The sequence below is a fragment of the Eucyclogobius newberryi genome, unplaced genomic scaffold, assembly GCF_026437365.1.
Source record: "Eucyclogobius newberryi isolate DKJ021-1_F unplaced genomic scaffold, fEucNew1.0.hap1 SCAF_15, whole genome shotgun sequence".
NCBI lineage: Eukaryota > Metazoa > Chordata > Actinopteri > Gobiiformes > Gobiidae > Eucyclogobius > Eucyclogobius newberryi.
The window spans coordinates 22,584,126-22,609,833 of NW_027315779.1; the positions used below are offsets into that span (position 1 = coordinate 22,584,126).

The 25,708-nt window shown below is 40.9% G+C and overlaps 3 protein-coding genes across 6 annotated transcripts; all 3 read left to right on the forward strand.

Moving 5' to 3' along the window:
* The first annotated feature begins 336 nt into the window (after positions 1–336).
* Positions 337–9,010, forward strand: LOC140361153 (uncharacterized). Its single transcript, XM_072446804.1, has 13 exons — positions 337–478; positions 1,954–2,125; positions 4,405–4,585; positions 4,709–4,757; positions 5,140–5,437; positions 6,192–6,289; positions 6,515–6,563; positions 6,893–6,935; positions 7,159–7,195; positions 7,979–8,047; positions 8,616–8,685; positions 8,778–8,835; positions 8,911–9,010. Exons 1-13 carry the CDS (start codon positions 474–476, stop codon positions 8,964–8,966), a joined length of 1,185 nt encoding a protein of 394 aa, XP_072302905.1. The 5' UTR covers positions 337–473; the 3' UTR covers positions 8,967–9,010.
* Positions 9,011–10,425: 1,415 nt separating this feature from the next.
* LOC140361150 (RAC-beta serine/threonine-protein kinase-like) lies at positions 10,426–18,378 on the forward strand. Of its 4 annotated transcripts, none has more exons than XM_072446788.1 (14): positions 10,426–10,591; positions 12,126–12,276; positions 12,364–12,492; positions 12,560–12,671; positions 13,054–13,204; positions 13,470–13,601; positions 13,684–13,749; positions 14,163–14,231; positions 14,314–14,436; positions 14,785–14,913; positions 15,018–15,232; positions 15,313–15,400; positions 16,373–16,475; positions 16,553–18,378. In XM_072446788.1, exons 2-14 carry the CDS (start codon positions 12,231–12,233, stop codon positions 16,630–16,632), a joined length of 1,443 nt encoding a protein of 480 aa, XP_072302889.1. In that variant the 5' UTR covers positions 10,426–10,591; positions 12,126–12,230; the 3' UTR covers positions 16,633–18,378. The 4 variants fall into 4 exon arrangements, with proteins under 4 accessions (XP_072302889.1, XP_072302888.1, XP_072302890.1 ...); XM_072446787.1 differs by having other exon boundaries at positions 10,436–10,591; positions 12,123–12,276; XM_072446789.1 differs by lacking the exon at positions 10,426–10,591 and adding an exon at positions 10,649–10,747 and having other exon boundaries at positions 12,123–12,276.
* A 2,016-nt stretch (positions 18,379–20,394) lies between these two features.
* LOC140361151 (uncharacterized) lies at positions 20,395–25,672 on the forward strand. Its single transcript, XM_072446791.1, has 4 exons — positions 20,395–20,677; positions 22,627–22,823; positions 22,915–23,099; positions 23,522–25,672. The coding sequence occupies exons 2-4, from the start codon at positions 22,634–22,636 to the stop codon at positions 24,707–24,709; spliced, it is 1,563 nt and encodes a 520-aa protein (XP_072302892.1). The 5' UTR covers positions 20,395–20,677; positions 22,627–22,633; the 3' UTR covers positions 24,710–25,672.
* Positions 25,673–25,708: the final 36 nt, after the last annotated feature.

Here is a 25,708-nt window from a genome sequence, read left to right on the forward strand (position 1 = left end):
TTGTAAGAGACGTGCCATTATTGTGGTTTAAATTTCAAACTGAGCCTTTGCGCTCAGATTAAAAATAAATAGCAGGTCACATTTGCATACACTTTCTCTGCTTGCTCTTATTTCCCAAATCAAAATATGTATTTAAAAGCCACTGCAGACATGTTCTACTGAGTTGCCATGCACGGATCAGAGCGGTGTTACGAGGAAAGCAGGGGAAGAAAAACGTGTGAAGTGACAATTAAGAGGTTGGCGAGAAGCAGACGAGAGCAGGAAGTGTGACGAGGGGTAGAAGAAAAAAAAAAGTGTCTAGGAAACAAGGGTGCAAAGGCAGAAGTGCAAGTGCTGCTGTTCGATATGTCACCACAGAGAGAGCCGGAGGCGTCCACGCAGCTATGAGCGCAAACTGAGATCCACTCAGCAGGACCTGGGCCAGAACGAGAAGATCCTCCAAACTGGGACAAATACTGGAATAAACTACAACTATGGGGTATGTCTCTTTTTGCCATAGTTTAGTCCAATTTCAATGTCTCTCTTTGCCATGTTTGCGTTTTTGTAATTGTTTTGGAAATGTGAGGCACTTGAAGATGTCTTTTGAATATGCTTTGTGTAATGCAAGATTTTAAAATATATCAAACTGAAATATATATATATATCGACAGGTGAAATAGTCAGCCGAGGCACAGAACACAGGAAGTAGTCGTGACAAAAGAGGGAGGAAGTGGAGATTTCACACAATAAATACTCATTATACGCTCTAAATGTTATATCAGTTTATGTCTGTAGATTCTTTACAATGTTGCAGTGCCTTGTTTTAGTCGTAGAATACAGTTTGCACACCCAACGCATCAAAGACCTGGGATATGAACGTGGCAATATCTCAGTTTGATGATTACTGATGATGATATTGCATTAATATTACTTTTATTAGAGGGATCGGTGCATGTTGCTGTTTTATCCTCATCCCACACGCTTCAGCCTCCATGTCCAGTGTGAATGTGCCAACGTTTAAATCAGTTGTGAAATGAAGAATTCAGAACAATCTGTGGCAAATGATTTTAAAATGAACAATAATTCACTGTAGATACTTGGTCACAGGAGTCCGTCGCCGTAGGAACAGTTTTGATTTGGCCGTCAGTTTGAGAAGTGGGTTTTCCAATTTACAATTCTTATTATTTTGTGAAATAAGCTGAAGGTTACGGAGTACATACTGTTGATCTATGTCACATGCCTGATCCAAAGATGTCTCTAATACAATAACAATTGATCTATAGAGCGATACAATTTATATTATGTAAGATATTCCTTTATTGTCCCGCATGGGGAAATTTCATTGTTGCAACGCAGGTAGATACAGAGGTAGATACAGAAAAAGAAAAGAACAGATCACTTATAGGAAGTTTGAAAAACACTCTCAGTAGAAGATCTCCTATAAACAAAAACTCCCATAGACAAAACCTCCCATTTCCCAACAAGGGATGGAGGGGAAAAATAATAAATAAATAAATACATAAATACCATTGCATGTGATGTAAAGTGTGCAAAAACAGCACTGCACATATAAAAGGCATTCTTTTTTTGTGATTAAATGTATTAAACTGAGATTTGTTTGCATGTTAAACATTGTAAATCTTCTTTATTAAGAGGTGGGGTTGTTCCAGTCCCTCTCTTTATAAAAGGAGGCACACACACAACTGTTTGCACCCTGAAAAAGTTCATGCTGGGCCCAAATATATGATCATTTTCTAAACTCGCCTCGAGCGCCTTGGTTTTTTGTCCTCGGTAATATTGACCATATCTTTTTTTACCTAAATAGACCAAACATATTTCAGTTGAACGTGAAGAAGCAACCATTTCTCCAGCTATCTTTTTAAAAATCAATATTTGGACAGACATGTACCCACGCAACGCTTCTAATATCTTTTATAACTGCATTATTATTTCTCTTTGCCGCTTCCTCGTCAGTGAGTCAAGCACGTGCCAGGTCAGAGCCACTGTGATGCTCTACGATGACGGCACCAAACGCTGGGTCCCGGCCGGCTCCGACGCTCCCGCCCTGAGCCGAGTGCACATCTACCACAGTCCGACGGCCCACACTTTCAGAGTGGTGGGACGCAAGCTCCAGGCCGACCAGCAGGTACGAGACTCCAGAAGGCGCCTGCACACACGCAACAACAGGAACTGACAAAGAAACACAGCTTTTCAAACTGTAGCGCACTAAGAAAATCACAAAACAAGTTATTTTAGTTGCATATTTCATAATCATGTGCAATACCGTCATATTCATGTGCAATACTGACTTAACTATGTGCAATACTGACTTAACCATGTGCAATACCGTCATATTCATGTGCAATACTGACTTAACTATGTGCAATACTGACTTAACCATGTGCAGTACCGTCATATTCATGTGCAATACTGACTTAACTATGTGCAATACTGACTTAACCATGTGCAGTACCGTCATATTCATGTGCAATACTGACTTAACTATGTGCAATACTGACTTAACCATGTGCAGTACCGTCATATTCATGTGCAATACTGACTTAACTATGTGCAATACTGACTTAACCATGTGCAATACTGTCATATTCATGTGCAATACTGACTTAACCATGTGCAATATTGACTTAACCATGTGCAATACTGTCATATTCATGTGCAATACTGACTTAACCATGTGCAATATTGACTTAACCATGTGCAATACTGACTTAACCATGTGCAATACTGACTTAACCATGTGCAATACTGTCATATTCATGTGGCAAGGCAAGGCAAGGCAAGTTTATTTGTAGAGCACATTTCATACACAAGGCAATTCAAAGTGCTTCACAAAGCAGGAAAAATGCATTCAAATCACAAAGAAATTACAGAAACAGAAATACAATAAAATTAACTAAATTAAAAATTATCAATCCAACTGATTTTCTAAACTAATAAAATCACAAACAAAAGAGAAGAGTGCAAAGAAAAAATCCCTTCAGTCATATGCGCAGCTAAACAAAACTGTTTTTAGCTTAGAGTTGAACATTGTCAGAGTAGAAGCCTGTCTCACATCTTCAGGAAGACTGTTCCAGATTTTAGCTGCATAAAACTGAAACGCAGATTCCCCATGTTTTGTCCTGACTCTGGGCACCAGCAAGAGGCCATATTCATGTGCATACAACTGATGTAAATAAGAGTGTTTACTTACCATTAGTATTAGTATTATTTAGTCTTACGCTAGCTATTTTTACTTTACTTTATTTTATTATTATTTACTTATTTCATTATTATTATTTCATTTTATTTTATTTTATTTTTATCTTTATCTTTTTTTTTTCCTCCATTCCCTATTAAGATATGAGAGGAGTTTTGTTTGTTTAGAAGAGTTCTTCTATTAAGAGTGTTTTTTTTTTAAACTTCCTAGTTTATCTGTTCCTTTCCCTATCTACTGCGTTGTAACACCAAAATTTCCCCATGTGTGGACAATAAAGGATGATCTTATCTTATATTTCTCTAGATTCCAATAAGTTTCTGTGGAAATTGAAATACTGTACGTTCTTTAAAAAGTTGTTCTTCTGGTTGTACTGATGTTAGTGAATTTTGGTTGAGATATTGCGCATGTATTTTCACGTAAAACCAAAGGCGTTTCATCCTGAATTTGACCAGGACGTTTCATTACATTGTCTGAACATTATAATTGACCACAGTGTGTCAGACTGTATTCTCCCATCTCTGACTCACATTTTGAAATGTTACTTTGTGGTATAAGCCCTGCAGCTTCCTCTTTCAGTTCAAAAGTAGAACTAGCAAACTCCGTGGTGTCTCCTACTCATGCTCAATATAGAATTCTGAAAAAAGCAACAACAAAAAACAAAGAGCTTTGATATAACAAGAGTGGTGCAGTGGGTTTAGTGTTTGCCCACCAACCGAAGGGTCAGCAGTTTGTTCTATTCCCTGATCAAGATAACGCCAAATGTAGATTCAGTGGAAGAAGTACTCAAGTGTGTTAAGTCTTGAGGAAAGAGGATACAGAACTATCAAAGTGTTAAATGTTGTGACTTTGATCAAGACAACACTACATTTGACCAAAATTGTGTTGATTTTTGTTCAAAAGAAGCAACTGAATCAATAACGTCATTTTTATAGTAATTTAAATGTATATTTTTATGTCAAAACCCGGTCTTTGACTCAAAATCTTTAGGCAGAATGTCACCATGGCAAACACTGCAGATTAATACTTTACTTTTCAGTCCAAAAAAGTAGAAGAAAAAAAGTTGTAGTAAAGTAAAGTAGTAGCTTTCAAATATAGTGAAGTAATAGTAAAAAGTATCCAATGTAACTAAAGTACCGACACCTAAAAATATTCCTCACTGTAATTACTAAATAATAAGTCATAAATATTCCACTCTTTTATGATTGCAGGTGGTGATAAATTGTCCAATTCTAAAGGGAATGAAGTACAACCAGGCCACCCCAAATTTCCACCAGTGGCGGGACCCTAAGCAGGTGTGGGGGCTGAACTTCAGCAGTAAGGAGGACGGGGCGGTCTTCGCTAAAGCCATGCTACACGCTTTAGAGGCTCTTAATGAACCAGCTCCTGCAGGTACACACTTCTGTACCACTGACCCATCTCTGACCCATCTCTGACCCATCTCTGTCAGTGATGTGATGCTTTATTTTTCTCTTAAAAAAGAACATTTATAAAGAAATGTGTTTTCATTTTTAGCTCCACTTGATAATGGACCTTCTGCCCAAGAGCTTGAACACCAGAGACGGTAAATTAAATCTGTTTGACATCTTATACTTCCAATGTCCTGCCGCCGAGACATTTGAATTTTCTTTTAAAAAAGGTTTTTATTTATTTCCTTTTGCCCATCATCTGATAAAAGAGAATTATCAACCTCCTGTGCAGGCAGTATGTAAAAGGAATTCTCAGTCAAATGAACCATTCTTTAATGAATCAGTATCTGTTTGTACTCCAAACCAACAATCAAAAGAGAAAAAAATAATTACAATCCCCAAATCTCTGGAATATCATCTTGACAATAGTAGGACCCTCACAACAGTTAGTGGTCCTTCTGGAGGAGTGTAATGTCAGTTGACTTGATGCTAGTTAGTGCCCAGTGGCTAACATTACCCAGTGCTGTTAATGTTTAGACTGGAACAACAGAGACAGGAGAAGGAGCGACAGGCCTCCGCCCCCCCGCCTGCTGCGGCTCCACCTGCCCCCCCAGCTCCGCCTCCTGCCCCGCCCGCACCACCTGCCCCGCCCGCTCCTCCACCCCCCGGCCCAACTCCGTCAGCGGGACCACCAGCGCCCCCACCTCCTCCTTCTGGTGGTGGAGCAGGGCCTCCTCCACCCCCACCTCTCCCCCCTCCCTCCACTGGGGGCGGTGGAGGGGACAATCTGGCTGCAGCTTTGGCCGGGGCCAAACTCCGCAAATCTGCTCCAAAGGTACGTGTGTGCATTCAGAGAGCTGTTCAATGAAAGTACTGCATATGTATACTGTACATCATTTACTTATTGCAGTTGAACCATGACAGAAGAACAATGTAGAGATCGTGTTGTTAATGTTCTGCTTCTTCAATCTTTGAACTATGTCAACTCCAGTGCTGTGGATTCAACTGTCCTTTGATTAACACAACTCAATGTGCCGGCTCATTTTCAGACTAACATTCACTTACTTAAGCATGATTTATTTAGGTGTAGCCAGCAGCCCACAAATAAACCTTCAACATTTATAAATAGTTAGTTGCATAACATTCACAAGTCTTTAGGGTCTTAGGGTTTGGTGATATGAGGAGAAAAAAGTATATAATTTGTTTCCCTCATATTTTCCCACATTTTTAATTTTCTATCTTATTTAGTCTTCAAAAAACAAATGCAAATGGCTTTCAACCTCAACCTCACTGACAATTAAATGACTAAATCTCAATTCAAAATAGAGCTGTGAATCTCAATCCAGAAGCATGTATTGATAACATAATATATTTGTATTTCCGTCTGTTCTCTGCCTGTGTGAACGTGCAGTCACACACGTGTAGAGTCACATGTGGCCCTCTCGTTTGTTGTGTCTGTTCCTCAGGAAGTGGTTTTATGTCTGCTTTGAGCTCTAGTCACCTCATCTATTTTTCATCCATCATTAACAACTTTTTACTTCTCATTACTCTACTTATTTTTTCTATACTCATTTTCATTGCTTCCTCAGGATGAAGCAGCAGCCGCCCCCAAACCAGCGCCCTCCTCTGGTGGAGGAGACGGTGGCGGTGGCCTAATGGGAGAAATGAGTGCTATTCTTGCCAGAAGGTAAATCGTGCAATATTTAAAGTTTATTTGTGACTTACATGCACACAGTACAATATGTAATGACATTCTTATTTACCTTCAGTGAACATGGACAAACGATAAAAAACACATACATAAACTTCTAAACTAAACAACTGTAAAGTGAACAATGCAGGACATACTTTATTATTATAGCATTACATAAAGTTGATATGTTATTGTGATTTTTTTTCCCCCATTTTGTAGGAGGAAGGCTTCAAATAACCCACTCCCAAAAAAGGAGGAACTGCAAAATGTAAGTTGTTCTTAAAATTGTTGCCCGGTGGTTGTGAGTTTGAATCTCTACTCCGGCAGTTTGCTACGTGTCCTCCCTTCTCTCTCATCCCCAATTTCACACATTCCTCTCCTGTCTAATAAAGCCTATGGGCCACAAAATCTTTCAAAAAAACAAACACATGATTGTTAAAATGACTTATTTTTCTGTGTAAACGTTTATAACTGTTGAAAATTACAACGCTTTGATTCAAAACAAAAAGAACATTTTAAAGCAGATTTTTAATTATTTACAATACTAAGTTGGACATGATACTCAATTATTAATACAGCCGATGTTTTTTTGTGAAGGACAATAATGAGTCAGCGCCAAAGAGGTTCTCAGGAGCAGAAGGTAAAGTTTGTACCACACACTTTCAGTTCACTACCACAGACATTAGACTGGAATCACACAGGAAATGCAGAGTCTAAAAACCGAGCCTTACTTTATGTGTCAAAGTGCCAATATGCAAATAAAAGCATGGCAGATTTTTATATTCACCCGGCTTGTTCTTGTAAAAATAATTGGCAAAAGTCGAAATATAAGTAATAACTAAGATAAACTAAATATGTTTCAGATGAGAAACCCAAAGACAGAGCTGCCACCATGCCTAGGTAAGACGAACATTGGAGCCTCTTGCAACAAAAAAGAGAAAAGAAAATCTCACAAAGACCATAAGAGCTTGGCTTATTTCACCTAGTTATATTAAAGGTGCACTATGTAACTTTTAATGGGCGGTCCACCGCCTGCTTGTCTCCTTGGATTCAGTGGGAAACACAGATTTCACTCTTTTATACATTTCCTGGTGAATTATGTGTGTTTAAAGCTAATTAAAGTCGAGTCACAATTGAGTCTTAATATAGGTTGTTGGCATGGACATAACCTGTAGTATGTTCAAATACAGCAGGCGGCACTAGCATCGCAGAAGCATTTAGCCCGCAGCTGCCGTTAGCATTCTTGGATATTTATACAAATTTGGGCGGCTTGACCACTTTATTTGCCTCCATGTGTCTGAATTTAGGACAATATTTCTACTAAATTTGGCGTTTGCTCTTGTGGTAGTGAGCGACAGAACAGTTCTTCTACATCAAAATGAATGGATTGCTTCCCTGACAAAGGTCGGACAGTGCACATTCCCTCAGATGCCGACTGAATCTATCTTTGGCATATCAATAACATCTCCATGGAGACAAACAGGCAAACCCTTCAACAGAAAAGTTACATAGTGGACCTTTAAGGAGTCATAAAGATGTTGAACCTTGTGATCGGCAAATGGAAATATCGCCATATCAACCCTGTCTTCCTGTTATAATAAAATAAAATGTCTTTTCAATAAGTATTTCTAACCACGTCACAGTTTTCAGACCAAACACTGACAACTCTTTGAATGTTTCCAGGCCCAAATCTTCCACCAATAGAGACTGCAGTCCCACCACGTCCTCTCCCAGCGCTGCATCTCTTTCCAGGTACAACTGCGTAGACTTTACTTTACTTTACTGCTTCCTGCCACCCAAACCTGCTTTGATGAAACGGGTACAGCTTTCATTTCTGTTTTCTCTCCACAAACTCACTTTGTCATTTGCTGGCTTTAGTCTGAGGCTAAAAGAGAAGTACTGTTTTGATTTTATCGGCTATGCTTCTGTTTTCTACTTTTGGCTACCTCTTATTCAGATGTAGACATGTTTAAGACTACCTGTAGTAAAAGTCAAGTTGTCTAATTCAGTAAGTAATATTTTAAAAATCCCTTTATTCAGTTGGGCACAGTGCTGCACATTTTATACGACACCTGCTGGTCAAAATTGGTATAGGCTTGTAGTACAGAGGAATTTCAGGTTATATTTTCTACACAAAAATATTTCAGGTTATATTTTCTATACACTTTAAAGGTATACTATAAATGAGAAGCTGCTTGAACTGCCTGTCTGTTTTAAATGGTCAAAAGTCAAAAAACGTCCCCTTTAAACAGGAGGCTGAAACCCACAAATAAATGAATTATTTCCATAACCTAGTTGATTTCCTTCTTTGCTGTTTAAGGATAAAGATAACAAAGAAGACCCCTGAAGTATCTGGAAGTGATGGCTTGGATGTAGAGAGATTAAAACAGGTTTGTGCCTTCACTATTTAGCATGTAAATTATGCATAGACAGTATATTCATGCATATCATACCTCAACATTGTAAACTTTTGATATGGCAGGAGATTCTTGAGGAAGTGAAGAAGGAACTCCATAAAGTAAAGGAGGAGATAATAACAGGTACATTTCTTATCACATTCTTTCACAGATATGGTTTGATTATTGTCTAATGTCCATTTATCATTTGTCTTTTAGCTTTGATTCAGCAGCTTCAGATTTCACAGAGCAACACTGAGGAAATGCAAGTTTAATTCCATTCTCACATTTGTGTCAAACAATTCACAATATCAGCTGTGTAAGTTGAGGTGTGAACTTTTTTTTAATTTATACATTCTCAGGAGCATTGATGTGTTCTGTGCTTTAAAAAAATAAGTATTAAAGTTTGTTTTGTATTGAGTTATTTAAGGTGGCTTTCTACTTTTACTTAGCTGACAACTTAAACATATCAACTTCTGTAATGTGAGGAGAGTTAATTATACACACAGGTAAGACTGTTGTAGTTAATGTTATCCTTTTGCAACATGACTTGACTGGCTCCTGCATTAAAAAATGAGTAATTGATCATATATATTAATGATTTAACTGATCATCTCATAATACCACATGGCCTTAGATACTATATGATCATTTATCACATCATATGACATTTGTATCCACTATATAATCACAGAATATGTCACAATCCAGCTGTAAACAATATCAATACAAAACTCTCCTCTGATCTGGAGAATATTCAGCCACGGTTGTTGGAGAATCACCAAACTGTTAATGTGAAAATGAGCGAGTACGTGTACTTTGCACCCAGGAAGCAGCTACAACAAAAACAACAACCCAATCACCTCTGGTCAGAAACATTGACAACTATTTACAATCTTGAACTCACATCTAAATTACAGACGACATACTCAAAATCTGTCCAAAATAACAGCATACACTTTATGTCTATAACAAAATCAGGCTGTACGTGTCCCTGTCCTCTCATCCATCTCGATGCGCTGGAGCCTGTGGACAGACTTTTTAACACAGCATTTCAACGTCATTGCAGACTTCCTAGCTGTATCCACCGCTGTACTACACTGTTCAGATGTAATGCAGAGACATTTGAAACAGCATGTTCATCAGGTTTTAATCTCAGATAATAATCAACTGTATCCCTTTGTCTTTGGGAACATCTATGGTCAGAAGTCATTCTTCCACACACCACACACAAGTTCCTATGTTTGTTAATTTTGTTCTTTGACAATGGCAATAAACCCCTGATTCTGATTCTGATTTCAAAGAGGCATTGGTGGGTTTCAGATTGTAGAATGTGGCTATATTTTAGTCCCTGATCGGTGCAGAAGCCACATTTCCCCTTTGATTAAATTGTACTTTGAAATATCTAGGTAAATATCATATAATAAATCATTTAGTTGCGTTTAATCTGTATTAAATATTATTGGCATATAGAATGTTGTAATGTCATCTGAAACCCAGCAATACAGATATTTTTTGCTACACTCATCACTGAGCTGTAGAGTGTGTAGTCATTGTAGTGTGTTTGTCTGCACCTGCACTTGGTGTGTATTTTCTGAAAACATCTTCTGGAAAACAGTTTTATCTCAGTAGGGATTGAATAAATGAACTTTAATCTTTTGAAACAAAAGGAAAGCGCCGCTCTCCTGCAGCGCTCCTGCAGTGCGCGCTCTGGCCACTGGGTGGCGCTGTAACGACACAATGCTGCGACCTTTGCCGTGTCTCACTGAAGAAGAGAGTGGTGTTTTTTCCTGGTGGATGTGTCCTGGGCCTGCTCTGTTCCAGCTCTGATCCTGCTCTGATCCAGCCTGTCAAAACTGCTCCAAAACTGCACCAACGTGGACCAAACAGCGGCTTACATGTACGTTCAACCCTAACAAGTGCTTTTCCTTCTTTCTCACGCTGTGCAAATAGATTTCTGCAAGTGGATGAAAGTTAAAGTGTAGTGCATGGCTCTGAAATCGCCTGCAGTCGCTGGTAGCAGGGCTGCATCAGTTCAAGAGACAAGATCGCTAAAGTCAGACTGTTTACTAATAATAAACCCGCATTTGCACTGATAAGGTAAAGCTTATGGTGCCGAAGTTCTGCCACGGGCTCCTATCAACTGTGTAAGAAGCGGCCGCCTGGCATTTATCAGTCCAACGTGTGAAAATAAGCAGTAATATGCGACATTCACTTGAAAATATCTCACTAATGAGTAACTACAAGTAACCGAGGTTCACCAAGCGAGACGAGAGTGGAAACGTGAGAACAAAGCTTTGTTTTATAAAGTCTTTCCTCTTCCTCCATGTTCGAGTGCACATGTTCCTCAGAATTACACTTGAACTCGGCTGTGCTCGTGGTTATTGTGCTTATTTACCTCTTCTAACGCATCTGTTAAAAGTGAACCCAGTTGTGTTAGCTCGATGCTAGCTGCTGTCAGCGGCTGCGTGCTGCTAACTCACGCTGATAAATGCAGCTGGACCCGAGCAAACAAACAACTGCCATTTTACACACACTTTCCCCCGTGTTTGGTACGATCTAACGTGGATCTGTGCGCGTTCCGGTCAACTCCAGAGTGCACTGTGGAACTGTGTGTTTGTCTCCATCGGGGATGTTGTTGCTTGGCGTAGAACGTTCCACAGCATGGCATTAAACTGAGACAAAAACAGGTGACGCGACCAGGTCAAGTTACAGGTCAGATCAGTGGCATGGCGACCCTGCTCCTTGTAAGAATACACAATATTCAAGAATGTTTAAGTGCTGAAATGAATGCATGAAAGACACGTCTAATGCCACATTTTGGAACGTTCCAGGCCAAGCAATAACATCACTATGGTTACAAGTAGATGCTGAACCCTGACCAGAAATGTTACATAGTGCACCTTAAGTTGTAGCCTATTGTTCAATTGACTCTTAACTCATAAAATGTAAAAAAATATATATGTATGGATGCAATTTGCTGCATTTTCACGTCATAATTTCCTCCACAAACGACAAAATATCATGTCGTCCTCTGCATAAAAATGGTTAACTGTAGTTTAGATCTGTACAAACATGTTCTGAAATGCATCGCTTGTCAGTTCATATTTCTGTCCTTTTGTTAATTCTCCTGGACACATTTAAAATATGAACCTTGAACAAAACCCAATTATTAAATCACAAATTACAAATCTTGACAGAAGAAAAATAATAAATCACAATTTGCACAATTTGATGTTTCCCCCCCCCCCCCCCCACTGCTCGAGCTCTAATGTATAGTATGTTGTTGTATAGTGTGTCTTGTATAGTGTGTCTGTTTGTGGGCGCACCGGCAGCTAAATCGCGAAGTGCGTCGAGTCATTTGCATTCAGGCAAATACTGGGCCTCTTCTGTCAGTCCAAGCTAAATTAATGTCTGTCTCTCTTGTTCAGCAGGTGACATTTGATGACCAGGAGTAAGAATTGAGCCCACCAAGTAAAAGTTCACCATTCCCCTCCCCGTCCTCCCGTTCCTCACCCTCTCTAAAAACATCTCTCACCATGAATGAAGTCAGTATAGTGAGAGAGGGCTGGCTCCAGAAGAGAGGTAAAAGGCCAAGGAATTCAAATGTATTCTTTCTTTAGTGTTTCCAGTGTAATGTTTATATGAGTATTTGTTTTTGCATAATTCCAGGTGAATACATCAAAACATGGAGGCCCAGATATTTCATTTTAAAAAGTGACGGTTCTTTTATCGGCTACAAAGAAAAACCGGACCTCAACGATCAGAGCTCTCCACCTCTCAACAACTTCTCCGTAGCACGTATGTTTTTAAAGTTGGTTGGTTAGTTGAGTTGAATGTTCGAGTAGTAATGTTTTTGTTCTTGCAGAATGCCAGTTAATGAAGACCGAACGACCCAAGCCAAATACTTTTATCATCCGCTGCCTTCAGTGGACTACTTTCATCGAACGCACTTTTCACGTGGACACTAATGAGGAGAGGTGTGTGGTGTTTAGTTAGGAAACTATGATCAGTAGGTTTGTGCAACTGTTCAAGTTTGAACCAAGATGGTATTTCAGTCATTTGGGGTTTATGATGATTATTATGATTGTTTTAAAGCATGTGGTTTGGAGCGGAGTTCAGACTTTAGAGGAAGACATTTTACAATTGTTTTGTGTTTAAGGGCATTTATTAAAAGCCTGTACTTCTATGTTAGTTAGGTTGCAGTTTATTTGTTCTTTTTGTTTTTTAATAAGACAGAAAAATCAGTGAAAACAAAAAGTGATGTATTGTTATTGTTTTTGTCTTATTGCCCGGCCCTGATGGTTGGTACATTTTCCCCTCCTCTCGCTCTGTCCTGAATATCTGAACTTTAATTTTCAGAGAAGAATGGATGCGGGCAATTCAGTCCGTGGCCAACAACCTAAAGATGCGTGAGGAGGAAGAGGAGGAGCCTATGGACGTGTTTGGCTCACCGAGCGAGTGCAGTTTGGAAGAGATGGAAGTGGCTATGTCCAAGAGTCGCAATAAAGTGGTATATAATACAACTTTATACTTCACATTTGATATAATACAACTTGTTTTATTGCATCTTAATTTGTATACTTCACATTTGATATAATACAACTTGTTTTATTGCATCTTAATTTGTATACTTCACATTTGATATAATACAACTTGTTTTATTGCATCTTAATTAGTATACTTCACATTTGATATAATACAACTTGTTTTATTGCATCTTAATTAGTATACTTCACATTTCGACCCCTCTTCCTAAATGTATTTGTATTTTATAGAACATGAGTGACTTTGAATATCTAAAGTTGCTCGGTAAGGGGACATTTGGAAAAGTGATTCTTGTCAAGGAAAAGTCTACTGGAGTACACTATGCCATGAAAATATTGCGCAAAGAAGTAATTATAGCTAAGGTAAGTTTTTATGGTAGTTTGGTGAGCTCATGTTAATATGAATGCTAAACAACTTGCTGTTCTTTGCTCTTTTTCTTTGTAGGATGAGGTTGCCCACACGGTTACAGAGAGCAGAGTTTTACAAAACACACGTCACCCTTTTCTCACTGTAAGTACTGCAGCCTTTCCTCTCATCTCCATAACAACACCACTATTAGTGTAGTCTTGTCTCATGGACCCTGTATTGGGATTCGTATCGTATCGTCTGGATATGGTCCTCTGGTCAGTGTTGAACTCCTGTAGTGGTAGCCTCTAATTCAAGCACGTTACATGTTAAGAACGTCCGTAAACGCCAAAAAATGCCAAAAATATATAATTATGCCCTGTTTACTTAAGATTGGGCCAGATAGGAGTTTGTTCTTAAGCCTCTATGTACCACAGATGCCTCCTCACAACATGCTGAGCCATGTGTTTAAAGCTGTCTGTCTGTAGAGATGCATATCTAAGCACTTAACTGGGCAAAACAACTTTTCACGTGCTGTCACTTCTTAGTTCTTAAAGTGGTACTATTCTCTTCCTCAGACACTGAAATATGCCTTCCAAACTCACGATAGATTGTGTTTTGTCATGGAGTATACCAACGGAGGCGAGGTGAGCCTTCATATCGACATCTCTGCGTGCACGTTCATGCATAGATTGTGTCAGAAGTGTTGAACTGCATCTGCTCCTTCAGTTGTTCTTCCACTTGTCACGCGAGCGGGTCTTCACCGAGGATCGGGCTCGTTTCTACGGAGCGGAGATCGTATCAGCGCTGGAATACCTTCACTCACAGGATGTCGTCTACCGGGACCTCAAGGTGCTCATCACTTGTTTTACTGTTATGTCCATTTAAAGAAAGGCTTGTGACCACATATGGAGTATTTTTGTTGCGCAATAAATAAGATTCCACTCATTACATTGTGTTAACCAGAATCAGAAAAGTGTTATTGCCATTGTCAGTGATCAAAACTCACAAACTAGGGATTTGCTTTGACTGTAAGGTGCAACATAAAACAATAAAAATATATATAGTCTATGCTAAAATACTGGTGGAAAAAATAATTTTATATAGACTTTCTGAACAAAACCAGTTTTTAATTGGCAGTAAGAAGTGTGATCATCTGTAAAATCAGAAAATGTCTCATGGAGTTTTGTTTTTCTTCAGCTGGAAAATCTTATGCTGGACAAAGATGGACACGTCAAAATCACAGACTTTGGCCTTTGTAAAGAGGGCATTACCTCTGACACCACCATGAAGACCTTCTGTGGAACTCCTGAGTATCTGGCGCCTGAGGTAAGTCATACATCCTGTACCTGTATCTGCCATACGTCATATTATCTCTTTATTACTGCTGTTTGTGAGAGAAATGTATGGATTACTCTGCCGTGGATGCTCAGGTTCTGGAGGACAATGATTACGGCCGTGCAGTGGACTGGTGGGGCCTGGGCGTGGTCATGTATGAGATGATGTGCGGTCGTCTGCCGTTCTATAACCGGGATCACGAGCGTCTGTTTGAGCTCATCCTGATGGAGGAGATCCGCTTCCCCAGAAATCTTTCTCCAGAGGCCAAGTCCCTTCTGGCCGGCCTGCTCAAGAAAGACCCCAAGCAGAGGTTTAACATTTAACAGAGAATGCTTTTTTTACTGTGTCAAACTATAAAAGTGACACAATGTTTGTTTGTCTGCACAACAGGTTAGGTGGGGGTCCCAACGATGCTAAAGACGTCATGGGTCACGTTTTCTTTGTCAGCATTAACTGGCAGGATCTCTTACAGAAGAAGGTATAATCTAAACCGTTTTGATTTCTTTATTGTGAAAGTTCAAGCCTCACCCAATCACATGTTGTGTCCAGGGGTGAAAGCAGTTTTATTTGTTTCATTTACACCTGTTAAAAGCTTTAATTTACAGTTAAAAGAAACACGTACGTGGAGAAATGGGTTTTGAAAGAATGAATAATTAATATAGTGCCTGATCCATATTTATAACTATGTTCAAACAGTATCCAGCAAACCTTCTATGCACTGTTTTTCTAAACCTGCTTATATTTTCCTATGGAAGCTTATATGGACTAAGACGAGGCATTTGTCATGTTTGGATCATATCCGCCTTATTCCAGAAGCCCGTCTTGGCGCCACCGTACCAAGTGATCCTTCTTCCGGTTGTATTAGTTAACATAGGGCTGCCGACATCCAGAGAAAATCATGAATCATGAACATTGGGTATTTTACACAAATCAATCTACTTTATACCAATAGAGCTACCACTGCACCGGAAATGAATCTACAAAGAGAACTGATCACGTGGGGAAAGTGGGCGGGGTGGAATAAGATCAATATTGTAGGTCTAAATTTTAACCTTGGCCTAGGTTATTTAATGAGAATTTACTGTTTACTCATGAGTTTTCAGTCAACTCTTACGTGTCTAATTATTTGACATATTAGACAAAACAAGGAAACGATCGACCTGAAATAAACTCTCTGGCCATTATCACCTTTTCCATCTTAATTACTATTATTATAGCACTTTACACCTGGTTTACACACACACATGGCTTATTGTTGGTGTGCTGGGCGTTTCATCCTTCTTCCACATGAATGAGCTCTGTCAGCTTGAGTTCTGAGAGTACGACAGATTCAATCTAAAAAAGGACAGCCTGACCCATAAATTAGGCTAAATTAAGTCCCCCCATGGAACAACCAGTATTGGTTGTTCCATGTTCCCAGTCAGTATTTGAACATTTCTTTTCTCTTTAGATTATCCCCATTTTCAAACCTCAAGTGTCGTCAGAGACGGACACGCGGTACTTTGACGAGGAGTTCACAGCACAGACTATCACGCTCACACCTCCAGACAAACGTGAGTACTCTGACTTTCGGGCAGCTGTCAGTGCACTGTCCTTCTGTCTAACCTGTGGTGTCTGTGACCTTCTCTAGAGCTCAGTCTGGACTGTGAGGACCCAAGACAACAAGCACATTTCCCCCAGTTCTCCTATTCTGCCAGCATAAGAGAGTGATGTACCAGCACATACACGCACACACTGACACACCCAAACATAAGCCACGTGTCAGCTGCCTTTGTCGCCAGCCACTATGAACTGACCACCATCTCCATCGGACCTTTAGTCCTGGCAAGGTTAAAGTGCCTAGGCTGGCAGCCTAATATTTTGTACAATCCTGTTGGTCCACACTATGGACAAAGCCTAGCCACATTGGCTATACTGTATCAAACTGGACTACAGTACCTCAGTGTCATCAGCACAAGTTCTGTTAGCCTTTGGTAAAAACAGCACTGCTGTTCTTTCAGACTGTCAGACAACCAGTTCTGGTATCTTTTTATGGTCTCCTGAAAGCCATACACTGTTTTCAAGTGCTCTTTTTCAGAATTAGCTTTTACTCACTGTAGACAAGGGAGGAACAAGCGCGGCAGTGTGACTATCTTGTTTGTGGGTGTGCGTGTGTTTTGGGGCATCAAATCTAAAGCGGTGAGAATGACAGTGTTGAGGTTCATGTTTAGTGCCTTTCCACATCTTAACTCAATCTGTCAGGAACAACAAGTAACAAACTGAACGTGTGTATGCAAGATAAATGCCCTCAGAACTGTATACAGAAGGAAATCACTCATTGAATGTGATCGCTGTAACTGATCTGTAAAATGTGACCACGAATAATGGATTTTGGAAATAGCTAAATACACAAGGTGTGTATATATATATATATATATATATATATATATATATATATATATATATATATATATATATATATATATATATATATATATATATATATTGGGTCTATGTAAAAAAACTGGGTTTTAATTCTGACACACTTTGATCTTTCTTGATCTTCAAGATAAACACCAGCCATGTGATTTAGAGGGTCAATAAGCACTTCGTGATTTAAAGCAGACCTGATTTTGTAATGGGACCATGTTCACAGTGTAGGTCTTCTAACGCTGTATTCTGTGCACCATGTGATTCTCCTCTAGTCATGAAAGTATTTTCTCTAATCGTACAACAAAAACTGATGCATACGATTATGGTCAGGGTCATTACAATTCTATTTTCATATGAACTGCTTTATGCCATTTCCTAACATCATGGTACAAGCCTCTCTGTACCATCAGTATTTGATTATATTCCTAACGGAGGATTTTGATCACAGAAAGAAAAAAAAACGTACCAACAACAGCAATTAGCCTCCAATTTACAAGTAATTTAGCTGAAATGAGCCTACATTATGAACATGGTCTGTTATTAGATTTTGTGTTTTGTGAGTGCAATTGTGACTAGTGAGGATGTCTTTTTATTAGATTCAATTTACCCCAATTGTTATAAATGGCTGCACAACAAATAGTAACAAGGAAGGGGTGCACTGTATTGATTAGCAATACTGGATGTAATACTGTAAATGACAATGTGCCCACCATTGTACTGGTGCTACGCTGAAGCGCCGCTGAGATACAAAGGGGCCGCTTCAGCCGTCCTGTTCTTGATCACAGGCTCTGCTGCCTTTGCTGTTTTCAAATCATTTATGTCCGTTTTTGTTTTTTGATGTACTTTTCAAATTGCTGTCCATCCCCTTTCCTATTCCTCCAGCTCTTCTTCAGAGATGATTTGAAATAGGGAAAATTCACAACTGTTGAAAGAAATGTATGTTTTTCAGTTACATTATCTATTCAAACTATTTGTTTCTATTTGTCTATGAATGTAAAACTGAAAGGCAATGATTGAATACACATTTTACCTGTCTTAACTGTCGGTGTGGAAGTGTCTCTGTAACCTAGAAACTTGACACAGTGTGATACAGGAGAATCATACTAATGTACAAAAGCACCTTTTAATGGTTTTGGTCACGTGTAATCCAAGGACTAAAACGTGATTCAATTCCAGTTTAAGTTACGCTACATGGTAAAGTGAACTGACTTTACAACCAAATCTCTCATCCTTCTATGCCAGCTAGATATTTGGGGAATAATGGGGAATATGGAATAATTTGAAGTTACTATAATGGGATAAATTAAATAACAAATGATGCACAAAATAGGGTAGGTTTTGAAGGATAAACAATAAAAAAAAAATAAACTAAATGTGCAAGAAAGACAAATGAAACTCAAATGATTAAGTATAGCTTTTATTCACAGGGGGAAAAGTAACCAACAAGTAAGGGTACTGTTCAAGAGACGATGGTGTCTGAGAAGTCCAATTTTAGAAGTTAAGACCAACTTGCAGATGGGCAAAAGCCAGTTTTTCTGAATTATTTTTTTGAGTGAAATTCACAAATGTTTAACCCGATGATGGTTAACAAAATAACACATCTGCAAACCAGTATAAAGACTTGTAATCAAATGAAATGGTCAAAATAAAACATGCCTTGGCTACATTGAAGAGGTGATGCAGTGCACAGATGACATGGTGGCTTGGATGGACATTAGGCTCCTCTTACATAAGCGTGAGCTTTGCAGTATGGAGTTAGTGCGTGTGATTGTGTCATTCACTGTGGGAGCTGAGCTGTAGTACCGGTCTTTTTTAAATGTATTTATTTGGCAGGAACAATGCCGTCATACATAGTAGCTGTAGCTGCATACAAGGGTTAGAGTTCCTCTGCTCCTCTGTCATGTGGAGTTGGTCAGGACTGTCCGTGAGAGAGATCAGTATGTCCAGTGTCCTCCTGCCCCTCATTGTAACTAATGTCCCCAGAATGCTATTATTTGTCATTGCCAAACCAACAAGAGTCTGTAGCCTTTCATTGAGTTGATAAATTGAATGATTTGTAATCTATTGAAAAGAAAAGCAAGTCCGCAAATGTTGATAGCCTTTCTAAAATATGCAGAAACTAGAATAGACAACACTAGGCATTATCCTCTTATCACTTAGGCCTAATGCAAATTATTCACAAAACCGTCTCTGATGCGTGATCGTGTTTGGGTATTAGGTGAAGTTACTTTACAATCACAAGGCTTCACATCGGCTCCAGTAACGCCCCATGGAGTAGTCCTATTAGAGGATGAAGGGGAGAACGTCACAGTTACATAAGCAGGTACACCACTGTTCCCCTGCCCGGCCCGTGTGTTTACTGTCTGCTCTCCCAGCAGAGAACATGTGCTCACTGCCGGCGAGCGAGCACGCGTCCCCCCGCGGTCTGCAGCCCGTGTTCCACATCACATGTCCACGCACACGTCAGTGTCCCCACGCACACGCCCCGCGGGACCGCAGCTTGTCCCTTCATTTGACTGGTCCTTAGTCCAGATGATCGTAAAGTGTGTGCAGGGAATGATCTAATCTACTGTAATCATCTTTTATTGCTCAGGCTACAATGTTTGTTACATTATATGTGAATATGTGGGTATAGGCTACTTTTTAATATTATGAGTCTAATGACAACAGTATGGAATGTGCCCGCTGTGGCCTAATAACGTATTTATTATATAAGCGTTCACTTCAGTTTGCATTAACAGAGATATGATTGATTCCCAGCGCATTAAACGTCACTATAGTTAAATTGCCCACATTGGAAGCTCTTTCCCTCCTGCTAATGCTTCCATCCTGTTCATACAGAGCATCTGAAGTGTCTTTGTGCTGTTCTCCTGTGCCACGCTGTGTCACGACGTGGATTATTTAAAATGACACTGTCAAAATGCTGTAAACGCACTCCTCACGTGGACTGTCAGACAGAACCGCCCACACACGTGTCGCGGCACGGGATTGGCTGAAAGGTGGAGGTTGCGTCACCGCCGCGCTGCCAGCGCCGCTCGAGCCTCATGAATATTTACAGTGAGTGGGCGGGACCAAGCAAATGAACATCATGGATGCTTTCAGAACATGACCATACTGGCTCTGAGGAAGACTCTGCTGTGGACGTCAGCTTCACCATGTTTCTACCTGGAGTTTGATCCATTTTTGTCTCCTGAGGACTTTTATCACTTCCGTTAGAGAGATTTGGACTGCAACATGAATGAGTAAAACTCCAGAAGGGGAAGCTTCAGCCTTCCTGCCAGTGTGCCATGTTTGCCTGGTGCCAAAAGTAAAGTCATCTTCCTCTACACGTGCAGTAGAACAGGTACGTACCACACTGTCTGTTTGTGCCTTTGTCTGTGCTTTGTGTAGGAGCCTCTGAGATGAACTGCTCTGGGCATATTTCGATTGTAACACACTGTATGAGTTGGTGCCATTTGCAGAAGGCTGTTTCTCCCAGAGCAGCACAGTTACATAACAGTGTCGGGGCGGGACAGTGGCGCGCCGCCAGAAGGATCTGATCAAGTTCAGCCCGTGTTCCATGTGCTGTTTACACACGAGGCACAGGACCATGTCCAGGCACAGGACCGTGTCCAGGACCATGTCCAGGCACAGGACCGTGTCCAGGACCATGTCCAGGCACAGGAGGACCATGTCCAGGCACAGGACCATGTCCAGGATCATGTCCAGGCACAGGAGGACCATGTCCAGGCACAGGACCGTGTCCAGGCACAGGACCATGTCCAGGCACAGGACCATGTCCAGGCACAGGACCATGTCCAGGATCATGTCCAGGCACAGGAGGACCATGTCCAGGCACAGGACCGTGTCCAGGACCATGTCCAGGCACAGGACCATGTCCAGGCACAGGACCGTGTCCAGGCACAGGACCATGTCCAGGCACAGGACCATGTCCAGGCACAGGACCATGTCCAGGCACAGGACCGTGTCCAGGCACAGGACCGTGTCCAGGCACAGGACCATGTCCAGAGCCATGTCCAGAGCCATGTCCAGGACCATGTCCAGGTCCAGGACCATGTCCAGGGCCATGTCCAGGATCCTTCTCAGGATCCTGCTCATGAGCCCCCTGACCACTGCCTGTGCTGATCATGGCAGCATTACAATTTTACTAATGGTCTCAACCCTGATTATACAATCATGGCTTAGACATACGTACTAAGAAGAATAAGTTGTACTTCATAAGTTTAAGTTAGTAGGCCTGCAACACATTTAATACAAACTGATTTCCAATGAAATATAGGTGATATTTTAAGTTGAGACACAAGTTCTAGGCCTTTATATCTAAAGAGAATCCATAATTTGTATATAGGCCTTTCAAAATGTATTAATGTGCATTGCTGAAGGTGAGATACTACTACAGGGAAATAATGTATTCTTTGTCAATTTGCTCTCTTATATTGAAGATAGATGTTTTATTATGTTATGTAATCAACTCACAGCCATAGTTTTATATGCCACATGCATTTCTGTTCATAGGGACATACAGATCACCTTAACGTAACATACAACAAACCTACCATTCTTGTACTTAACTAGGTAATGACGGATTATATGGAAAGATTTATATTATGCCTGATATTTTACTGTTTTAACTCACATTTTCACAACACTTTTTTGTCAAATTTACTTTACGCAATTTCAAAATGATGTATTTAACAATTTAATCAGATTTATATGACCTAAATGCATGTAAATATGGCCATGTATGATGCATAAAATGCCTTAATTGTATATGATAACATTACACAATGAAAAACTTGTAATACGAACATTTTCCTAAGATTGATGTAACCTACAGTAGAAGTCTTTAAAGTTAAGATTTTCCCCCCATTCACTTAGTAGTAGTATCTCATCTTAACCTTTCTGGTTAAGTGCACCAAATGCAATTTTATAGTTTTTTGTGGAATATTCCACACTATGACATTAAAGGGCTCTATCAAGCAGTTCTTTAATTACAGGTGCTTTTATTGCACATAAAAACCTTGAAAAACATTGAAAACATGAGCGAAGCCGCCTCTCCTCTGTTCAGACCTGTAAGTAGTTCGGGCGTCGCTTGCTTGCACTGTGCAGTGCACCTCTAAGTAGCTATAGGCTACTGTAAAGCATTTTAACATGAAATCCGATGCCGTTAGAAGCAAATCGCTAATTTTTGAAATGTTGCATTGAAGTCATATTGCCTACACTAATTTCCTAAAATGCATCTTGAATGGCAAAACAAAAGGTTTCATTGATGCATGTTTATTGTTGTCAAAGGTCTGGAATGCCTAAGCAACAGGGGGGGCATTTTGGGGAGCGGGCTTCCCGTAACACCTCAAAGAATGCCAAGGATAAGAGCAACAGCGCGACTCTGCGGGCGTCCCAGAGTAGCGCCCACAGAGAGCAGACTGGGAAGGCTGACCTGACCAACCGCATGCTGCGCTGTGACTCCGAGAAGGACTCTGGCTTCTCAGGTAAACCGCATTCCCCTTCATAAGTCTTTTGTACATGGACATTGGTGTTCCTTCTCAACTTTTCTTGTGTGTCCTGTGTTGTTCTGGACAGAGGCGGGCTCAGACTCTGTGAACACTGATGTGGACGACCAGCGCAGCAGTGCAAGTGAACCACAGAGGCAACGCACCAGCATCAGTAACAACGGCAGTAACTATGTGAACGCAGCCACCTACAACGTGCCTCCATACAAGGAACTGACCCCCGTGTATGTCATCAAAAACGTGATGGTCAAGCCGGTGAGCTATTGACTATCAAAACTATCAAAACAACCTTCTCCACGTGGCCGACCACGCACTCGGTATCAAAATAGATCATGGTTGTACATCAGTCATCTTCACTATTTAGATAAGATATAGTTTTCCAAAGCTAAACCAATACAAGGCAAATCAATGTGTGTATGATTACTGATACAACTGGAATAACTGCTTCTTTAGGATAGACTGATATTGGGTTAGGAATGCAATAGTATCTTTCTGCTGCTGCACTCCCTTTAACCACACTAGTTGCAGTGATGTGTATGGCTGCAACAGGAAAGTTAGCCATTGCAAAAGATGCTTATTCTAGTAGAAGGTATTCTCTCCGTGTGACTTTAACCTCCTTCTATTCTTTTTCTCTTTTTCTCATCACCCAAATCTCGGTTTACATCTTCATGGTACAGACCAGACCAGAGCCACTTCCGCATAACCCCCTGACCTGGGGTAGAGCCTGGCATGGCCTCACCGGCGCAAAAGGACCCACCCAGCTTCTTCTCATCCAACAACCAGCTCCCATCACCCCATCACAAAAACATCTAAAAAAGAGCTCCGCACGCAGCAACCAGGCTCACGAGAAGTCTTACCTGCCCATTCTGAAATCGTATCCCCGCATTGCGCCTCACCCCAGGAAGGAGAGCCACGAGAGCAAGGCCGGTTTACGAACTGGCGGCGGGAAAGAATGTGGAGGCGAAGGCCAAAGTCGGAGCAAGAGAGTATGCACCGAGGAGGAGAAGAGAGAGGCAGTTTCAACCACTACGCATCACCTCAAACCACATCAACCGCAGAAAGATGCCAGGGTTCATTCTTACTCGCAGCGTAAAAGCCGGTCCAGTCACCACTCCACAACCGGCCAGGCGCATTCTACAAGCCACTCGAAAAGCCACCACTCGCAGCAAAGCGCTAACACGGATAGCATCAGCTCCCCCTCTGTCTCCAGCTCACAAACTCGCTCTCCTCCCTGCTCCTCTGACTCCTCCTCCTCCCCCTCCACTCCTCCCTCTTCCTCGCCGTCGTCGTCGGCCGCGCACAGCCCCTACCGTCCGAACCCGGACAGCACTTCGATGAGGGACCGTCGCTTTTTCAACACCGCCGAGATACTGAACCAATCGGGCCTGCTAGCCATCACACTCCGCACCAAGGAACTCCTCAAGCAGAACGCCGAGACGGAGCGGGAGATCGCCCAGCTCCGCCAGCACACGCAGTACCTATGTCAAGCGGCGCTGGCAAGTCAGGCGGGATCCAAAGAAAGTCTCGAGAAGCTAGTCCAAGCCATGAGCGAGTCGGGATCGTACCCAGAGCTGGGTTCGAACCAACTCACGGCACTTACGAACCAACAAAGCAGAAGCGACGACGATAAGACAAATCCCGCCACGAACGCGATGCCCACTGTAATATCCCTACACAACATGGACGACGGGACATCTCCGCCCTCTCCTCTGTTCGCCCCCTCACCAGAAGCTGCAGGGACGGAGCACGCCAACGCACTTTTGGAAGATTTGGATCAGGCCCGCGGAGCAGCCGTTACTGACAAAGATTGGAGTGATCTCACGATGTTGCCGGAGAGTTCAACACACCCTGATTATCTGCTCTAGCTTTGGCGCACACAAGTGGAGAAATGCAGCTCGTAAATGTCTCATCGAGCTACTGTAGTTGTATGTTTGGGTGGAAGGATAAAGGAGTGTTAGGTTGGTTGTAATGATCATCATATAATATATTTTCCTACTTTGATATTGCATAAATGTCGTGTACCAAGTGTGTGCTGTATGAGGTGGCCACATTTTAGGGACATTAGCTCTCCACTGTAATAATGTTATTTAGTTGTCTGGTTTGGTGTGAAAACCCAGTAATGCAAGTGGACTGACAACTATTAAGATAAGTGGTCTTTGCTTACATATGCAGATTAAACCGATTGTCATGTGACTGTATATACTGGCAGCATTTTTACAGGCAGCTGGGACGCAGTGTGTAAGATATGTTGATTTTCTTGGCTCATTTGTATTTAGGTGGTATTATCCCATGATCTCCACTACATTGTCTTGGGAATATGAAGTATGTAAATATCAGCTGAAGCGGGATGTATTAAATAGTATATTATGAACAGACTGCTGGACCTACTGTACCTGTCGCTTCTTTTTAGATGTCATTCACCTGCTTCTTCTAATGCATCAGAGGGATTGATGATGATGATGATGATGATGATGGCTGTGACCAATGAAGTTCCAGAAAAGGTTTTGTCACTGAGTAATACACAGGACACTGATGTTGCACAATGTAGTTTAGTACATTATTACTGAATGACTTGTTTTTTTTACTAATTATCATATTCTACTGTAGTTAGACGTGACGCGCAATGGATCTTTAAGATTTCTTCATTGACTTCCTTTTGAATGTCTGGAGTGAGCATGGATAAGGTGTGGAATGTTTGCTTCTTGCTTTTCTCTTAAATTGTAAGATTTTATAATCATTGTGTGTAGAAGCAATTTAGCTTTAAATCAGGATTTTACATACATGCCCTGCATCGCTTTTCAGACTTACAATAAATCTGCTCTTGACCACTTCTGTGTATGTACTTTTCTGAATCAGTTGTTGTG